Source organism: Colias eurytheme, chromosome 10 (genome assembly GCF_061535395.1).
Source record: "Colias eurytheme isolate Ceu_HAF_F1 chromosome 10, ilColEury1 Martin Lab GWU primary, whole genome shotgun sequence".
Lineage (NCBI taxonomy): Eukaryota > Metazoa > Arthropoda > Insecta > Lepidoptera > Pieridae > Colias > Colias eurytheme.
The window spans coordinates 2874417-2892925 of NC_142989.1; the positions used below are offsets into that span (position 1 = coordinate 2874417).

The following is an 18509-nucleotide window of genomic DNA, read 5'->3' on the forward strand; positions in this document are numbered from 1 at the left end:
ATAGAGTGGAATGTTCTACACAGTCGAAAGCCTTAGAAAGGTCGCAGAATATCCCCAAAGCATTCTTTGAATTTTCCCATGCTTTATATATATGTGACAAAAAAGCTATTCCAGCATCAGTGGTAGAGCGCCCCCTTGTAAAACCAAACTGTTTGGCGTGCAGTAAACCATTTGAAACAAAATGACTACATAATTGGTTTAAAATCAATTTCTCGAAGACTTTGCTCAAAGTTGGTAAAATAGAAATAGGCCTATAGTTATTACAGTCTTCTTGGTCACCGCTTTTGAATAAAGGAATAACTTTACTAAACTTTAATAAATCTGGGAATATACCACAGTCACAACATTGATTAAATATAAACGCTAAATGGTTGGCAATGTTTTCTATAATATTATTTACTAAATTCACAGACATTCCCCAGAGATCACATGTTTTTTTTAAGTTTAATGTTTTAAAAGTTTTAACAATTTCATCTGCAGTCACATGTCGCAATTCAAATAATACATTACACTCCGCAACATGGTCCCTCAAATAGGACTCCGCAAGCACTGATGATGAATTTAATTTTTTAGTAATACTAACAGGGACACTACTAAAGAAATCTTCAAAAGCAAGCGCAACATCAGCACTTTTGTCAATGACCCTGCCAGCATTTACAAGTTTAATGGTACTATTTGTCCGGCTTTTGCCCATTTCACCATTAATAATTGTCCAAACTGTTTTAACTTTGTTATCAGAGTTGCGTATTTTATCTCTGACATATAGACACTTGGCAGTGAAACAAACTTTTTTAAAAGTTTTTGAATAATTTCTAACATAATTATAGAATGACAAGTCTTTGTTATATTGCTTCATGCCATATAACTCATATAGAATGTTCCTGCATCTGTGTATACTAGGTGTTGCCCATTGACTAAATGGTAAATCCTTGGTGATACTTAAAGATTTAACTTTAAATATTTTTTTAAACTCATTATGAACTAAATTAAAAAGATTTGTAAACATTTCACAAGGATTATTATGAAAGGATTGATCATTCAGGTTAGGCAGTTTATTATTAATATTATCTCTAAATTTATCAATGCCTTTTTTAGTTATAGGCCTAACATTAATTCTTTTAAACTTAGGTATGCAATCCCATTCCAAAACTACTTTCTGGCCACAGTGATCTGAAGTCAGTATATTGAGGATATTTTTTTCTAGACAGTTGCAATCACAGTATATATTATCAATACAAGTTGCAGAAGTAGGTGTAATTCGTGTGGGTTCATCAAAAACTTTATACAGATTAAATGAGTGAAACAAATTAACTATTCGTGTTGCCGTCTGTGTGTGTGAAAGTAAATCAATATTAAAATCACCACATACTATTACCTTCTTTTTACTCCTGCCTAAACGCTTTAATGTTTCTTCCATGACTGTCTCAAACATATTATAGTCACTGGAAGGAGGTCTGTATACGCAAACAATAATGTAACGCTCAAGCTCAACACAGGACAGTTCAATGGTGCGTTCTACAGAAAGACTTACAATGTCAGTTCGTTCTTTGCATTTAACACTATTGTGTACAAAAATAAGAGAACCTCCATGAATAGCATGTGCCCTATAGTATATACTTTTTAATTTATAATTATCAATATTTAATAACAACTGACATTGTTTAAGCCAATGTTCTGTTACACAAAATATTTTTATACTATTATGATTTAAAAGTAATTCTATTTCTAATAATTTGCTAGCCAAGCCTTGAATATTTTGATGTACAATGGAAAAAGGCTGCTTAGCTGTTGTCTTACATACTAGTTTAAATCTAGCTTAGGGCTAGTTTGTCCGTCAACACTTAACCTAGGTTGATGTATATAATTACTACTACATAAAATTATAGTAGATCGATGGTCTGATACCAAACATGTACCAGACTGGTTAATAATTTTATATGCTATTAACATAGCAAGTTCTCTCTTATATCTAAATGGCAGATACACTGTATTCCTTGTCAAGCAAAAAGATTTTGTACAAGAATTTATGTCAAAATATATAAATGCATCACTATGATGATTTGTTAGGTTATATAATTTTAAGTTAATGTTATAGATAAATCTATATTGATTTTGTGTCAAACCAGGCAAATATGGCAATGTACACAACATATCAGAAAAAGTCCTAACGTAAGACCGACTTTATAGCGCATTTTATAATCAGGAAAGTATGCGAGATTTTCCTTCATCTTTCTATCTGCCTACAAGCGGATATTTATTACAAATACTAACCTTCGCGCTTCGCGAAATTTATAAACAGTTTATAGTAAAAATAGGTCAAAGCTTCAGCATGTATTGATGGTGAGATACAAAAATATTCACGGAAAATTGCCCTTTCATGCCGGCCGATTTACGTAGCATGGTGGGCATAGAGTTTCATAGATATATCCATTTCAAATTGAAATTTACTAAGAGATCTCGATAAGTAGGGTCCGATGGAATGGCTTTACGAGCTGGCAAAGACCTCTTATCTATCGCTGACCCAACCCTTTTCACAGTCTTTGGCCACTATTCGATATGGCTCTATATATTATATAATCGATAAAGGATTTAAAAAACATACAAGTTCTTCTTTTTATTTCTGCAGATGTTATCGATCAACAAGAAATAAGTTCTTTAAGAATCGTCTTGCTTATAATAATTGCCAAACGTACTTACGATACGTACGATATTGATGTATTATAAAACATCTATAGGTACCTACTATGCTGTTGTATGTACTTCTTGCAATATTGAAAAAGTAGTATTTTATTGTTATAACTAAAAAAGTTTCCTCTGAACTTACTTATAAAGGTACCTGCATTTGTAGAGTTCAGTGACCATTCTATTATCGAGGCGTTATACAAGGGGTCTTTGAGTGCTGCGAGGTTGCCAGATCACAACGGAATTATGGCATCTGTTAGCAATTATGATTGTAATTACAATCGATCTTAGTGTTTCCCGCGTATATCGTAACAAGAACATTTGTGCGTTGAATGGAGAATTAGCGGTTACGAAAGAGATTATGGCTATGGCATAGAAACTGAAGCAATAGAATATTGTACGAGTAGAGTTAGATATTTGTTCCTTATAATAAATCTCCTATCCAAAGAAAAATGTATAAGTACCTAACATTTAAATCTATATGACTGGGATGAAATTAATAAAATTTAAAGATGTGATAAAATGGAAGCCATAATATTTGGGTAGACCAGCTTAAAGTCGTTATTATCTCGACGAGATGAATAATAACTTTTTACATCGCTCGCGGAAACCCTGCAATGAAGTATGTGAGCAATTTTAGTAGAATATGCAGTTGCTCGCTTGACGGCTATTAATTCATAGGCGTAGCGCCAGTTGGCGGGCCATTTTGTAAGCTTTTGTCCCCGAACGGTGTAATAAAAGTATTATGTTAATACTGTTTTATAGAATATAGTCTATAACGTATTGCGGTAAACATTTTTGGAAAATCTTATGACCTATTTAAATTTAAAAGGCGGTTTGAACGTCTGAGTATATAAGTAGATACCTACTTTTTGGTGAATTGTCAAAAATGGTGCTTTATTTGGTTGCTTTTGATTAAGTTACTTTTATTTTTATTAATAAATATTAAGTACCTTTTATTTTTTTAGAATGGCGTGTTCGTTTTGATTATAGTATTTTCACTGCTATACTGATTAAGTTACTTCGTTAATGGTTATCAGTTACTTTCATCAAAGCGTTGCTACGTTCCTACTTCCCATACTAATAGTCAGATAATATGAGACAGAATTAATCCTAAACAAAGCAGTAGTCTACATTTTATTAGATATTTGGTGTTTGATACAACTTCTAAAAGGACATTATACTCATGTACAATGTAGGTAGGATAAAATTTAAAATGGCGGCTGAATCGCCGGCACCTGAACAATAAACCTTGCTAAATGAATGTTTCGAATGTAGGTGCGAAACGGCGAGGAAGTTTCCGCAATGAATCAAAATGAACTTTTATAAACAACTTTAACTTCATTAGAAAACTCCCGGGTTTATTGATGAGACTTTGTCCAATGTTCTTTAGTTTCGATTGTGAGGGAATGGGGGAATTATTTTCAGTACAAATTCAAGACGGTTTGAACTACGGATGTTTATACGGCACCGGCAACTAATCCACGCAGATTGACCTAATTTACAATTCCATATGGACGCAGTATACGCATTCTTTGTGATATAGGTACGTTCAAATACCATGAACGTAATTAATGATTCATAATATTCGTGTAGTTTTATTCTAATTTATTATGTACAATATGCCCAAAACTTTGTAGTTCTAGAATGTGAGATATATTATGTGAATATGGTTGTGATATCTATTATGCATAATATATAAATCCATAAATAGGTATTATCTCCGTTTCGGTTGCATAGATAAGTAGTCAGGAAGAAAAATTAAATTCAGTCCTGTTGAATTATTATATAAGAAATAAATTTCATTTAAGTAATTTAGGGAGGCGCTGCAGTCCTTAAATAATAAATTATTTTTCTCTATTCTCCAATTGCAGTTGGAAATGAGACGACACAGTCAGTAATTTTCTTTTGAATTACAGCAAAAACTAAGATAAACCAAGTCCCTAAATAGATCCCTTGCAGGGTCATTAGGTAAGCAGTTGGAAGCAATAAAATTCCTAGAAAACCCCGCCGGCTATTGCGAAAACTACGTGAATTGTGCTCATTGTCCCAGAATTACTACTGAAATCAAACTGTAGGCGTTTTGTTTAGGCGCCTTACGAGACCCAAGGGTCGCATGCTTTAAATATTGCCAACATTCCAACAATACATTAAGACCGAAAGGATCAGAGTGTATTGTTTAATTGAGATGTCGAACAGTTAAGCTTGACTCTTGTATACACAAAGCTTACATAACAAAGATTATCGCATTAATAAAGTCCTATACTGTGTCTTACAAACTACATTAGTCTTTGATAAATCATCTATACATACTACCTATTATAATAAAACTGTAGGAAAGTCAAAACTGTGCAATAAATGTTTTTTTAAAGAATTTTGGGGCGTGATCTACAATAGACACCGAAGCCAAAAATACAGCTTTTAGAATTTATGTCTGTTTGTGTGAATGTATGTCCGGGCTAAACTCAAAAAGTACGGCAGGGATTTACTCCAAACTTAGTACAGAGATAGCCTGAGACATGAGGAAAGATATAAGATAGATTTCATCCTAGAAATCCCACGGTAACGGGAACTATGCGGGTTTTTCTTTGACTACGCGAGCGAAGCCGCTGGCGGAAAGCTAGTATTTCAATAAACGAAAACCTCGATAAACAAATCAATGATTAACTTACACTTTAATAAACAAACGATCTTCAACTCGTTTAATTAGTTCAAGATAGGTACTACAAAATTTACTAGCGTTGCAGAATTATAATTAATTTTCGTATCTTCGTTAAAAACTCTCTGTTCGCTGCACCAAACAATAACTGAACTAAGTATATTATGAAAGTGTAATTAGAATTTCTCGCGTTACTTAAAAGTCTTCAAAGTCATCTATTAAATAGGTTATTATAATTTTACCTTTTTTAATATCCCTCTAGCAATATTAATAGAGTAGCAGTAGTTGTAATACTATAGCCCAGTATATATCTACAGGCTATTACGTTTTGATTCAATATGTAGGTATTGGTAGAAGTAATAGTAGAATTCAAAGGTAGTAAAATTTCATATCTATGCTATATTGGTGTTATATCAATATTTCAATGACTGGTTTGTGCTGATATGAATAAGGTTCAGAAGAATTAAATTATAATTTTAAATGATTGCATGCTCGTCCACTGTCGAACCCTAATTGAGGGTCGGGACCTTCAATTACAGTGCTTTTACCCTCGCAACACATTCCTTGATGTATCCATAGATAAATAAACATATCTACAAGCTTACGTGTGCCTACCCACGATTTTTATTAAAATTTTCTTTCTACTTCCTACTAATTTATAAACGCATCTCTTGCCCATGAACTTTGACCACCAGATTGTCTGGAAGAGATCGCTGTTTTAGCGATAAGACCGGCAGTTGTGCTCAAGTGTGTCTTTTTTTATATTAACTTTTGTTTTATTTTTTATTTTTTGGTGCACAATGAAGTATTTTTGTTTATTGATTGTTTGTTTACTACTTTTTCGGGATCTCCCGTATCGAAATTGCAAAAATAGAATTAATGTTACATGAACAACTCTCTATAAATTCTATAAATAACTCTGTATAAATTGTATATATAGGTCGTGTGTGATTTACTATGAAATATTCAATTAAAATTATTCATAAATTACTTTTATACCTAACATATTAATAAAAGAATTTAAATCCTTCTGTTATACTTCCAATGCACAAAGTATGCACATTTATTACTTTAATTGTAGAGGTTTTAAAAGAAAAGAGGTTCAGTATTCGTCGTTGAGTAGGTCTAAGTGTTCCTAGAAGGTTCTATGAATTCATTAGAGAATTAAGTTCATATTTACCAATTGAATATGCATAAAATTGATAGTTTTATGTGTTTCACAATTACAGATTGTATTTCGTAAGATAAAAGAATTAGAATATTGACATCATCTATTGATATCGTATATTATATCTCGAAAGTCATAATAACTTTAACGAATATTGGGCTTAGAATTTTATCCTAAGTTTGATTTCTAGTAGAGAACATAAAGGTGTAAGTTTAGCAGAATATTTAATGCTACAGGCTTTTCGTCTAATAATCCATCTTATCTCCTTCGGGACAATCATGAAACATAAACTCAGTTGGTTTTGCTGAAACAAAATAATACCTCATTGAATATACGCCAGTAGGTCATACAAAACGATCAGTGTACTAAAACGTTACATACGTAATGCTGCTGTTATATTTAACCTTCGATTAACGAAATGTTGTATGAGTCAGCTTATGCTATTAAAAGCCGGCAACATCTTTGTACCGACATCTCGGCGTAGACCGACTGAAATAAACCAATCAATCACTGGACATAGATTCCTGCAATTTATTATGTAATCATTAATTTACATTCATTGTAGCTTATTATTTAGCGCTTTGTTTATTTGTCAAATGTGAACTTTCATTGTTATTTACTAAAGATAATATTATGACATTGATAACAACTTTGATTTAATTACTAAATGGTTTAAGGACTAACATCCATCTATTAAATTCTTTGCTGCATTCAAAAAAGTTGTTTGCTGAATTGAACCAGAGTTCGACAATTTGTCAGGCACAATTCTTTCTTCCTGGAACCATTTCTAACGATTAATTTGCCTCCTGTGGAACCATGTTTTTGCACCTAAAATTAAAAAGTAAATCATAGAATAGCAATATTTTTGTTAGTGGAGGAATACGGAGGTATTTGGTAATTTATTATCTAAAATTTAAGCTGCTTTTAAATGCTAAAATGGTATGTTTTCGATTAATTTTGTTAAGAAAGCTACAATAGCTTCACTCTACCTACGGGTAGAGTTTGGCCGTACCTATCTAAAACCTCAGAGCCTCATCAATAATATAGCATTGCATATTAAATATATATTATTTGAAATACTCAAAGTACGTTATGTAATTGATTATTTTATTATATTCTGGGGTTCCAAATAGACGTTTTGCAACATGAATTTTTTTTTGTATCAAAATTCTAGTGTAAAAATTTACTTTGAAACTCGGCCATTGTACTAAAACTAAAAAATAGCAGAGAATGGCTTGAATGTTGATCAAAGAGCAGTTGGTTTTGATACATGCCTGGAAAGAAATCGATATATTCGCGAAAATATTGCACGATAAAAAACCCAACACTTGGTTTTTTAGACAAACGGGCAACAATATTGCATCCATATGAGAGATGGAGGTTTTAAGGTTATAAAAGTTGACCCAGTTCTTGCTTTGTACTTGTTTATAATTTTCTAAAAAAATTAAATAAGCTTTAATGCGGTAGGATGTTACAACTACGAGTAAATCTTAGAAAAAAAAAATTAAATTCTAAACAGATTTTTCTGCTATCTGTAATACACGTCTCGCCTTTCGGTTTGTATTTGACGTCTTAATTTTAATTTTAATTCTTACTACGAGACGACATTGTAAGCGAGGGCGGAAAGTTCAAACACATTACATTTTTAACAGATGCGGTGATGTAATCTACTGACTGCGAAAATTACGTAGAAATACAATTTGAAATAAATTAAACAGTAATCGAATTCTTTCGTGAATTTCATTTTTTTACAAGGTATTTTCTTATTTCATTATTTCATAGGTACCTATTGTCATGGTGCTGTAAATGCATCCATAACTGAAATGTTGCGGGTACAGTATAATAATTACATGCAATATCTGAATTTGAAAGTTATCTCACAATACGGCTTTACTAAGAGACGCACTTATATGGTAAGGTAGAGGGTCTAATACAAATGTCACTCGCAGGAGTCGAATGCTTCCGTTACCTTGATGTCATTTCATTTACGGCATGTTTGCGATTGTTACAATCTTACGAAACAGGCTTTAGGTATACTAAGGGAAAATTTTGCGTGAATTTTTTATACCTACAAGGCTGAAAGAGAAGAATATTCATAGACACAAATTAATTAAATACAGGCCGTTTTAAAGGAATTTGTAATTTTAAGCATTCTTTTAATATTTGGAAGGAAAATAAGATGAGTTGAAGACGATAAATATATGTTTCACCAAAAGGTCCATTTAAGCTTAAGATTTATATTTTATTACTTACATGAAATTACTTAAGATTTTATTATGTTATTATAAGTTACCTAATACCTATACCAGCGCTCGTTTGCTTTTTATATTTCCTTAAGAATGAACATCATTCAATGTTCAATGAAAAGTGCAAACAAATTGCATATTAAAATACTTCGAGCAGAAGTTCGATACGATTTATTGAAGTTATTAAATGGATAAGTAATTCAATAAGGAAGCACTATAAGCTGTGCACCTGCTCAGTGATTAATTTATCTGTCGGTTGTATAGGTATACGGGTATTTACTATATAGTATATACCCACTAGTTTCGAGGAAATTAATTTGGACAATTTATCACACTGTAAACTACTCAATGTTTTGTTGACATTAATTGACTCGCCTTGTTTTATGGTGTTTCTTAATGATATCACCATATAGGAATAGTAGGTGCTGTCATTACTTGACGACGTCAGAAGGGTTATGATGTCCCAGCACAGAATACATAATGGTAGCTAAGCGCTAGTCCCAGTATATGAACATTAATATACATAAACTGCTTCATTTCATTCATTGTCTATTTTATTATTCTGAGGACTGATACAGCGGAAAATCTGTTATCAAAATACTGATTTAGACACCAAATTATCCGCACCCCTCGTCAGTATTGTGTCTACGAAATATTTCCCACAATATATAATATTATGTTGACATTTATCAGCAGCTAAACACCATTCATTAATCATGAAAATAATACGATATGCCAACACAATTACCCAATCTGTAACAAAACGCATTAACTACGCATTACGCACTGTCACAAACGCCAGCAACGTATATGAACTTTAAAAATAAACACAATTTATCGCTGATGAAATAAAACAACATTCAAGTACACACACATACATTCAAATGGACCATGTGTGGCTACATTATCGAGTTCGCCCCCGGCTGAAACGTATTTAAACATAACTACCTTAATATAAATGCGATTAAATATCAGTTACTGCCTACCCGTATCATTTCAATACTTTTTTACGATTTCCGATTCCGAAACATTTATACGGACTTCATAACGTTTCCTTTTCATACACTTGTTGAGAAAAACTAATTTTCACTTTTGATGTTAAAGCATTTTCTTGTTCTTATTTAATCTTTTTCTAGCTCTGTTTTCTTCATTGTTATTTTATGAATGTCGCAAATGAGTGGATTTTTTTTCTTCCTCTCGATGTTTGCAGACTCAAAAGTGGAATAATTTAAATAAAGTTAATCGTATTGCTTTTGTGTAAACTGTTGGCGCTAGCGGCAAATAAGATTGCGCTTTTGTTTCGTTTAATGAAAGGACATGAATAAAAAATGTATAATTATTTGTGCTAAAGCTACGGGATTGGAATTTAAAAATTATTCGGTAAGCTATAGGATATTAATGAGGGTATAGTTAGTTTAATAGATAATAGACATTTGAAATGATTTAGTTTTTATATAATTAATTAATTATAGTGAATTGTAGAGTCAGTAGTATGGTATACCTCCGAGATAGATCTCGACTCTTAATAATGCCTACATAATATTATCTTCATCTTAATTCTTTATGAAGCAGCTGCTTTATATTATTATCATATATGAATGTTCGTTATGTTGTCAATTTTAAAATAATACCTACCCTAAAATGGCTGATGGGATTTCAATGGCATTCGGGATTTATTAAGCCTTGTTGATCCAGACATCAATTAATGTCTAAATGAATTACCAACATTGTTACTTGTAACATTTCAATCTCATCTTTTTATGTAATTAAGAATTTAAGGAATTACTTCACACATTTAAAACAGTTATTAATTTAATGACTGTTAATACAACCGCAGCTAAAGTAGCAGTCGAATGTATTGTATGCTTGTTAAAAAAATAATAAAATTTGTATGTGGTGTAATATTTCATCATGTCCATTATTTCTGAAAAGTTACAAGAGATTTAACGAGGAAATTGACAACTGCGTTAAAGTCTGCATTCAAATCGTTAGAATGAAGTTAAAAAATTGCGGTACAATATTCAGATATCACAAGAGATACAAAAGTGTATTGTGTCCCGTTAATCACTTCCCAATAGAGACTGCTAACAATTATGAGTTTTCCAAGTTTTAATTCAAAGAAACAAAGAAACATATAAAGTATGAGTTTGAAATTAACGATGAGTTATTATCCGCCCATCCCGCGTCCTACACTGGATTTAGATAACATTGTTTTTTCAAACTTTCCTTATTATAAGGCATTTTAAAAATAGGCTTTATTGATTTTTACACAATCAAAATAGAAAAGCTTTTTTATTGAAGCACTCGAGCAAGCGTTCTTTTTGAAATAGCAATATGTCAAGCTTTTCGTAATATCACTTCGTTACTTCGCTCTATCGAAAGCTTTTTAATCTTTTCATACTTTTCTATTATTCTAAGCTGCAAATTAAATTTTATTTAGAAATGCGAATGGAATTAATATAGACGACTATTTTATTGTAGTAAAAAAATCGAATAGATTAAAAACGGACTTACAATTTATATACGTTCGGAAATTGATAACAATGTATTTCTAACCGTCGCAGTGATATTATTTCAATTATAAATCTCCACTTATCTCCACTTATCTGCCATCTTAATTATGTTGTAGAGATTAGATTTTTTTTTCTTGAAATAGGTACGTTTCTTTAAACATTTCCTTACTTATTCCCATGGAAATTACCTTTAAAAAGCTTGTTAGCTAATGAAAATGGCAAAAGCAATATAATCATTTTCCTCACGGAATTTAAATATCTATGATTTGGTTTATAACATATTAATCTAGTTTTATGTGTTCGGTGATTGCCCAAACCTGAGCACTGTTTTAGAATGATATTAAATTTAAATATCATAAAATAGCATAGGTAGTAAATAGTTCATATTAACGAGGATATTATAAGTTTCACACATTTCACGACCACGTTGGCCTTCTGTTTAGATGGTGTTTGAGATCATAAGCTGAAAATAAGACAGCAAGTTCGACCTCGTCATAACAAAATACCTATATTGATTTACGACACAACACTTTAGATTAGGTATATTGAAAGGAAGGTACAAAACTGTAAACCTGAAATAATATTATGTACTTCATGAATTCAAATTTAAGTTTGATCGAATTTGAATTGCTCAGAAAATATTTGTTTTATTAATATGTTATTTATGGTATATTGCAGTTAAAATTGGAATAATTAATAATGTTAATTAACACAATTTCAAACGAGATTTCTTCTTTCGAATGCCATGATGTAATAAAGCTTGCTAACCGACTAGTAAAAAGCTATCAAGAAGTTACCATCGCGTTTACAAGTTTTATATAACCGCTTTAAAAGATATAGCAATACCACATAATATTTTCTTACTCTATACGTTCAAGATTTACATAAGAACTGAAATAAGAAATACATTATTCTCTTATGTATTAGGTATCTAGGCATCCAAGTAAAACTTAGGTAGAAACCTTTATTGCTACTAGATGGAAATAACACAATTATTCAATGCTTTTGTATGTATAATTATTATTTAACGAGGGAAACGAGATCGAAATTCAATCAAATTACATTTGTTTGGTTTCTTTACTGATAACGGAGAGAAGAAACCTTTCAAAATGAAAGTAGGTACGCTGAGACAATAATATTGTGTTTCACGGTAAGAATTTTACTATTCTGACTTAAAAATCGAGCTTTCCAGTTTCCATAGTTGACGCGTCTTTGTTTTCATGTACAAGCTCGTTCTGTTTGATTCGAAAAAAGTAGATCAGGTTGATACTTTAAAAACTATTTCTTCGTCATTGTTTTTATACTGTTCACGTTTATGAGGTATTTAAACGTGGACTGCTCGTAAAACTAAATATACCTAAATATTAACTACGCCTGAGCAACTTTGCCGCGATTGATAGGAACTTGGGTTTCTATCTTCGATAATTTTTGCGTTACAACCTTCTCATTATAAATTTTATAGCTGACTAAGATGTCATTAAATGAAATATGAATGTTACAAATTATATTGAAGAAACGTTACCACATAACATGCTACATGAAGGTGATTACTGTACGTATAAATACATGGATTTAAACTGAACGATTTAAATTATTCATCAATAAATACAATAAAGAGAAAGATTCTTTAAGAAATGTTATTTAGTACCTATCTAAAAAAAATGACAATGATTTACGTACTAATTATATAGGTATTTTATCTTGCATAGGTAATTTTCGTTTTTAATTAAATCGAAGCACTAACCACTATCAAAAAAAAGCTTTATCAAATTATCAACCATATTATTCGTATTTATATTATGTTAATTTTGTGGAGAAAATTCACATTCATACTTCCTTTTCATTATTAATTAAGATTAAGAATGTCAGATGATAGAAAGGAAATGTATTCCATTTTATTTCCACACAATATTTTCAATTTGTAAAAGTCTAAAGATATAACGATATACTTACAATATGAAAAAAAGTTATACATATTGAAATATAGCCTCGCCCTAGCCTACCAAGAGTGCGTCCTTCGCAGAACTTATATGATATCATCCATCTATTTGAAATATTTGTTTAAATTTGTCTATTTTTGTTGCAGATTGAGCGAGCGTACCGCACAATGTGAAGGTGATGTTCATTTTAAAGATGTAGAGCGCTTTGGGCTTCCAGAACATTACCTCATTAGTTTGGCGATAATGGAAAATCACACAAATACATTGACTGTGTAATGTGGAAGTGTGAATTGTGTTGTTGTGTGACTGAGCAATGAACTGAAAACTTAGCGATGACATCGAGGGAGGTGGAGTTAGCGGGCGGCGCGCCGTGGGGCTTTCGAATGCACGGCGGGTTCGATCAAAACCAGCCACTGCGGATATCCAGGGTACGTTTTTGGGTATTTTTTTTTTGAAAACCCTTTTTGCATTAGAAACATTCAAAATAAGTCAATATTTAAGCAATAACTATTTAACTTTATCTACATATTATTATCTCCAAGGTATATCCGCTAAAAATGGCGCAAGTCTAACGCTCGTTCAGTTGGTTTAAGGTTTTATTCTTTGGTTCGTTCATTTATATAGGCTGTTGTGCTCATTTCTTTTCAATTGTCACATACAAGACGATATTATAATACAAACTGTTGTTTTCAAGTCACAATGATTCTGTAATATGAACATCTTCTACACAAAATTTGATATAAGTGGGTACGCTGAAAAGCGAAAACTTGACATTAAAAATACGTCCGTAGGTACGCATTTTTAGGAATTTGATAAAAAAAATGGTGATGAGTGAGAAAATTTAGAGCTTCGTGTATATTTTTTAGAAAATAATATATGTAATAGAGAATACAGTCGTAATTTTAAGATGATAATATCAAGTAATAAATAAGATAATAATGTTAGCTACGCTTCGTCCTTTGGCCTCAGATTCGCGCGGACGTGTTTCGCAGTTTTACGCTACTGTACTAACCGAATTATATAATTTTATAAGCTTATTATACAACTGTAATTAACTAGCAAGATTGAATGAATAAAAGCGTAGCGGTATGATCGTTACAATTGAAGAGAACCTATGGAAAAATTTGTCGCTATTTGTTCCTCATTAAATCCTTCTCGACTCTACATATACACATTACAAATTATTTCCATTTTGAATAGGATATTTGAGTTAGATATCATTTCTATTTTCGCTAATTAGGCATTGCAACCACAAACATTGCCCAATCACTAGTCTATTACAGACTTAAATAGTAATTATTCATGTTTATAAACTACTAGGTGCATAAATGTAGTACGGTCTACGAGTGGTTTTGGTGTAATTTCAATGCATTAATTTTAATCTAATCGTCATTATATTTTTTTGTTGTAGTAGCTATACTATACCTATAATAAATATACTTAATAAATAAAAAAACTATGTTTGTTTGTTTTTAATATCCCTTGACGACAACCGATTGACACATTTTTTAAGGTAAAGGAAGCGACATCTTTAATCTGGATAACAGGTTTCGATCAATCATATCCCATCGACATACCTAAATACGTTTTTCCAATTTACTATGACACATAGATATTATATTTATTATTTAGCAATATATACCAATATTAATTATCCTATTTGCCCCTTTAATCACCTATTAAGGCTTATACATGCGCTAATAACCTTGACCATACTTGACGGATCTCAAACCTCTCCCGCTGCACCTTCTTTTTTCCTCGCATTTTGTATTTAAAAAGATACCAATCAGTGAAACAAAAAATCCTCGTCAGAGACTATTGTGTAACTGAGAATTTATTAAACATAAAATTTTCAGAGCTCTAAGTCAGCAGGTTACGAAGTTTATAGAGTATTTGCGGAAAAATCGATGACCACGGCACATTTTTTTTCTAGAAATCTATTAACTTTGGAAAAAAGTCCTCGCGAGCAATTAAAGATCAAAGACCATCCTATTTTATATATTTTTTTCGGTATTGTGCTTTATGTTGTACCAGACTTTATAGAGGTTGAACATAGTCGAAATTGCCGGGTAACGCCTTAATACAGAACGTCGTTAAAAAGTTTCGAGGTGCGTTTGACTGTGAAGCTGTAAAGTTTAATAAGATGTCAAGTCAATGACTTTAGGTCATGAAATCGATCATCTGTGAAGAATAGTCAACACTAATAATACACTAAACAACGTTGATTTATTTATTAATTATGAAGAAGACTATTAGCATAGTATTCTTTATATAGTACTTTAAAAGTTCAAACCTTTGTGCAATATTTACTTGGTTTTGTTCACACATACAATCTTTTGTTGGAAAATCGCACAAATTGACATAGAAAGAAGGTTTTGTTTGCAAGGAATTGTGGAATGTAGGTGTAATTTGTTAAGTGTATTGCTTTGTTCCTCGTTAAAAGTATAACAATTCGTTTGCACTCCTTGCGTCCATTCGTCTTATTGAAACTACAAATATAAACTAGATATTTCTTCTATATATTTAACTAATAGGTAATTCAAAAATATACACAGGGTTTATTAAACAATTTATAGTTAAAGGCAAAGCTTTAGACGCTTTTAAATTTGATATAAACGCGATAAAAATATGCAACTCAAACGGTAACTGAAAACTTTTTTATTTCATGTAAACTTTTTGAAAGTGCTTATGAATAGGCAATTTTTTATCGATCGAATGGACACTTTGTTCCGAGAATAATCCGCAAGAAGTTCCATGTTACATTCACGTTATCCACTCTTTAAACAAAATATTTAGGTACCTACTGAAAATAATTCGTACCAAAAAACCTGATTACTACAAATATTTAAAGACTAGAAGAATACTTTCGCTCTCTTTCTTTTAATTATTATACTTTCCATTATTAGAAGTAAAATGCATAAATCTATTATCTAGAATACGTACAGTTTAGTAACTATATTAAATAGATTGTTTCCAGTACGACGAACTTCACATATCTTGGTGCAAGTTCGTAACTCGATAGTCAATTGTGGAAGATAATCGGTTTAAACAATTTAAGCTATCCTGATATTACTTCATGTGGATTGTATGATAATTATATGTTTACAAAGATGAGTTTTTTCTTCTCTTCATTGATTCAATCGCTTTACGTAAATGTGATTATTTAGAAGATACAAGACTCTACCTTTTGTATGTTATTGTTTTGTTAAATATGCTATCTCTCTGACGTTTTTCATACTACAGTAGTAATATTCTCTACGATCAGGATACGTTGTTTAGAATAAATATTTCACACCAGAATGGTTTCTCAAATCTCACTGAACCAATATTTTGCATTCGTACAAAAGCATTCTTCTTTGATTCATTGAATTCTAAAGCTTGCTGCTTTAACAATAAATATATAAAAGTTGTAAGTACGTATCTTTTAGACCGGTAAGATTATAAAATTTCCTGAAATTGTCGATTTCATAAACTGTATAAAAAGATACACAGCATTGTTGTAAAAAATGTATCATTTTATTTGCTGCAAACAATAAACATTATATTCTCTAAACTAAATAGACTTATTACCCACCAGTAAAAACAATAAACATAGTTTATATGAATCAATATAGTTGTACGGTAAAATAATGTTGTTTTATTTCAGCAGAGCTTCAGCGAATCAATGGGGCGTATAGTGGATGTGAGTAAAATTGAGATGGAATTGCTTATTCGGCTAACAATAATCAATCTTTCCAATAATACGCATGTACTTACTAACATTAAAGCACTCGGAAAATTGCTACGTAATGGAGTTATTGTTGATAGCGCATGAAAGATCGGTTTGTTCTAATAACAGAGGCGAAACATGTTCGTGCTATTGACGTAATGATAAAGCTCACTTTCTCGTAGTTTAAAAAAGAAACTTGAAAAATTGTACTACGGTGTTCATTTGACCATCTACATATTCATATATGAAACTGCTGTTTTAAAAAAGAACCTGTAATTTCAACATCATTTTTTACACACAAAAAACATATCGGTATCGAATACTTTAAACTTTAAAGCGTGCATGTTCTAACATTTTTCACAAATATTTTGCAATATGATATTTTTCAAATGAAAACCTGTATCTAATTTGTTATTAATATCTCTACATTTCTGACACATGTTATCTAAAATAAAATAAAACAGTCTTGTTTTAACGGCATACAAAATAGCAAGTCTAATAATAATGAAGAAAATATAATTTATTTCCTGTTAATCATTTCTGTACCCAAAAAATAAATACTAAACAGTAGGTGTTACCTAGTAATTTTATATACATATTTACAACCTTAAAAGTATGAAAATTAAATACATTTCTCCAATCTTATACCAAATGTCGACTTAAAATCAAAGATAAACTCAATGTATATCCAAGCATTTAAAAAGCAGAAAATCTGATACTACCTAACACTTTCCTTTGTCTCAGCAATCAACATTATAAAACGTAAAATAAGAGCTGTTAACATAAACGTCTTTTACCTGCAGGCTTTGGTCTGAGCGTTTACAGTCGCTTTTTATTTCAAGCGTTCGTGGAGAGGAGTGAAAAGTACATGTTGAATGAAAATTGCTCGCTATACAGGCTTCTCCGCTAACTTCGCAAATGGTTTCAACGTTTCACTTGACACTGAGGTGTAAAGGTGCAAGAATTTATTGTGGGCGGGTGTCGTGTGCACAAAGCCTGATTTAAAACTACACTGCATACAGATTTAAGCGGTGGAACACGTGAAATATTTTATGGTGCATACGAGTTCTCGTTGGATCTTATATGATAACGTTATTTAGTATTTTTGTTTTATATTATAAATTATAATGTCTGGTAGTATTGGTACATGTGCATGGTGGCGATTAAATCCATACTAATATTATAAATGCGAAAGTAACTCTGTCTGTCTGTCTGTTACTCAATCACGCCTAAACTACTGAACCAATTTTCATGAAATTTGGTATGGAGATATTTTGATACCCGAGAAAGGACATAGGCCCATATTTTATCCCGGGAAAATGATGCAATCCCGGAAATCCCACGGGAAAGGGAACTATGCGGGTTTTTCTTTGACTGCGCGGGCGAAGCCACGGGCGGAAGCCTAGTACAGGCATATATCTTTCATAACTGTACTCTTCTAAGGGTTGGCAACAAATTTTAACCAGAAAATAAACCTTTGGAAAAAGACAATAAACTACAGGTTAAAACAATAAAACAGGAAATGTGTTAGCTGCAGGAATGCTATAGGAAATGTAGGTATACTTTGGAAGCCATTAAAACCCATTAGCCAT

At 31.5% G+C, this 18509-nt stretch overlaps 1 protein-coding gene across 2 annotated transcripts in view; it reads left to right on the forward strand.

Moving 5' to 3' along the window:
- The window catches only part of LOC149905061 (uncharacterized), a 131621-nt gene that overhangs the window by 3385 nt on the left and 109727 nt on the right, over positions 1 to 18509 (forward strand). For both annotated transcript variants that reach the window (XM_090106120.1, XM_090106121.1), the window contains exons 2-3: positions 13355 to 13636; positions 16855 to 16890. In XM_090106120.1, coding sequence (XP_089962246.1) covers positions 13541 to 13636; positions 16855 to 16890 — 132 coding nt within the window. In that variant the 5' untranslated portion in view covers positions 13355 to 13540. The remainder of the gene's footprint in view (positions 1 to 13354; positions 13637 to 16854; positions 16891 to 18509) is intronic.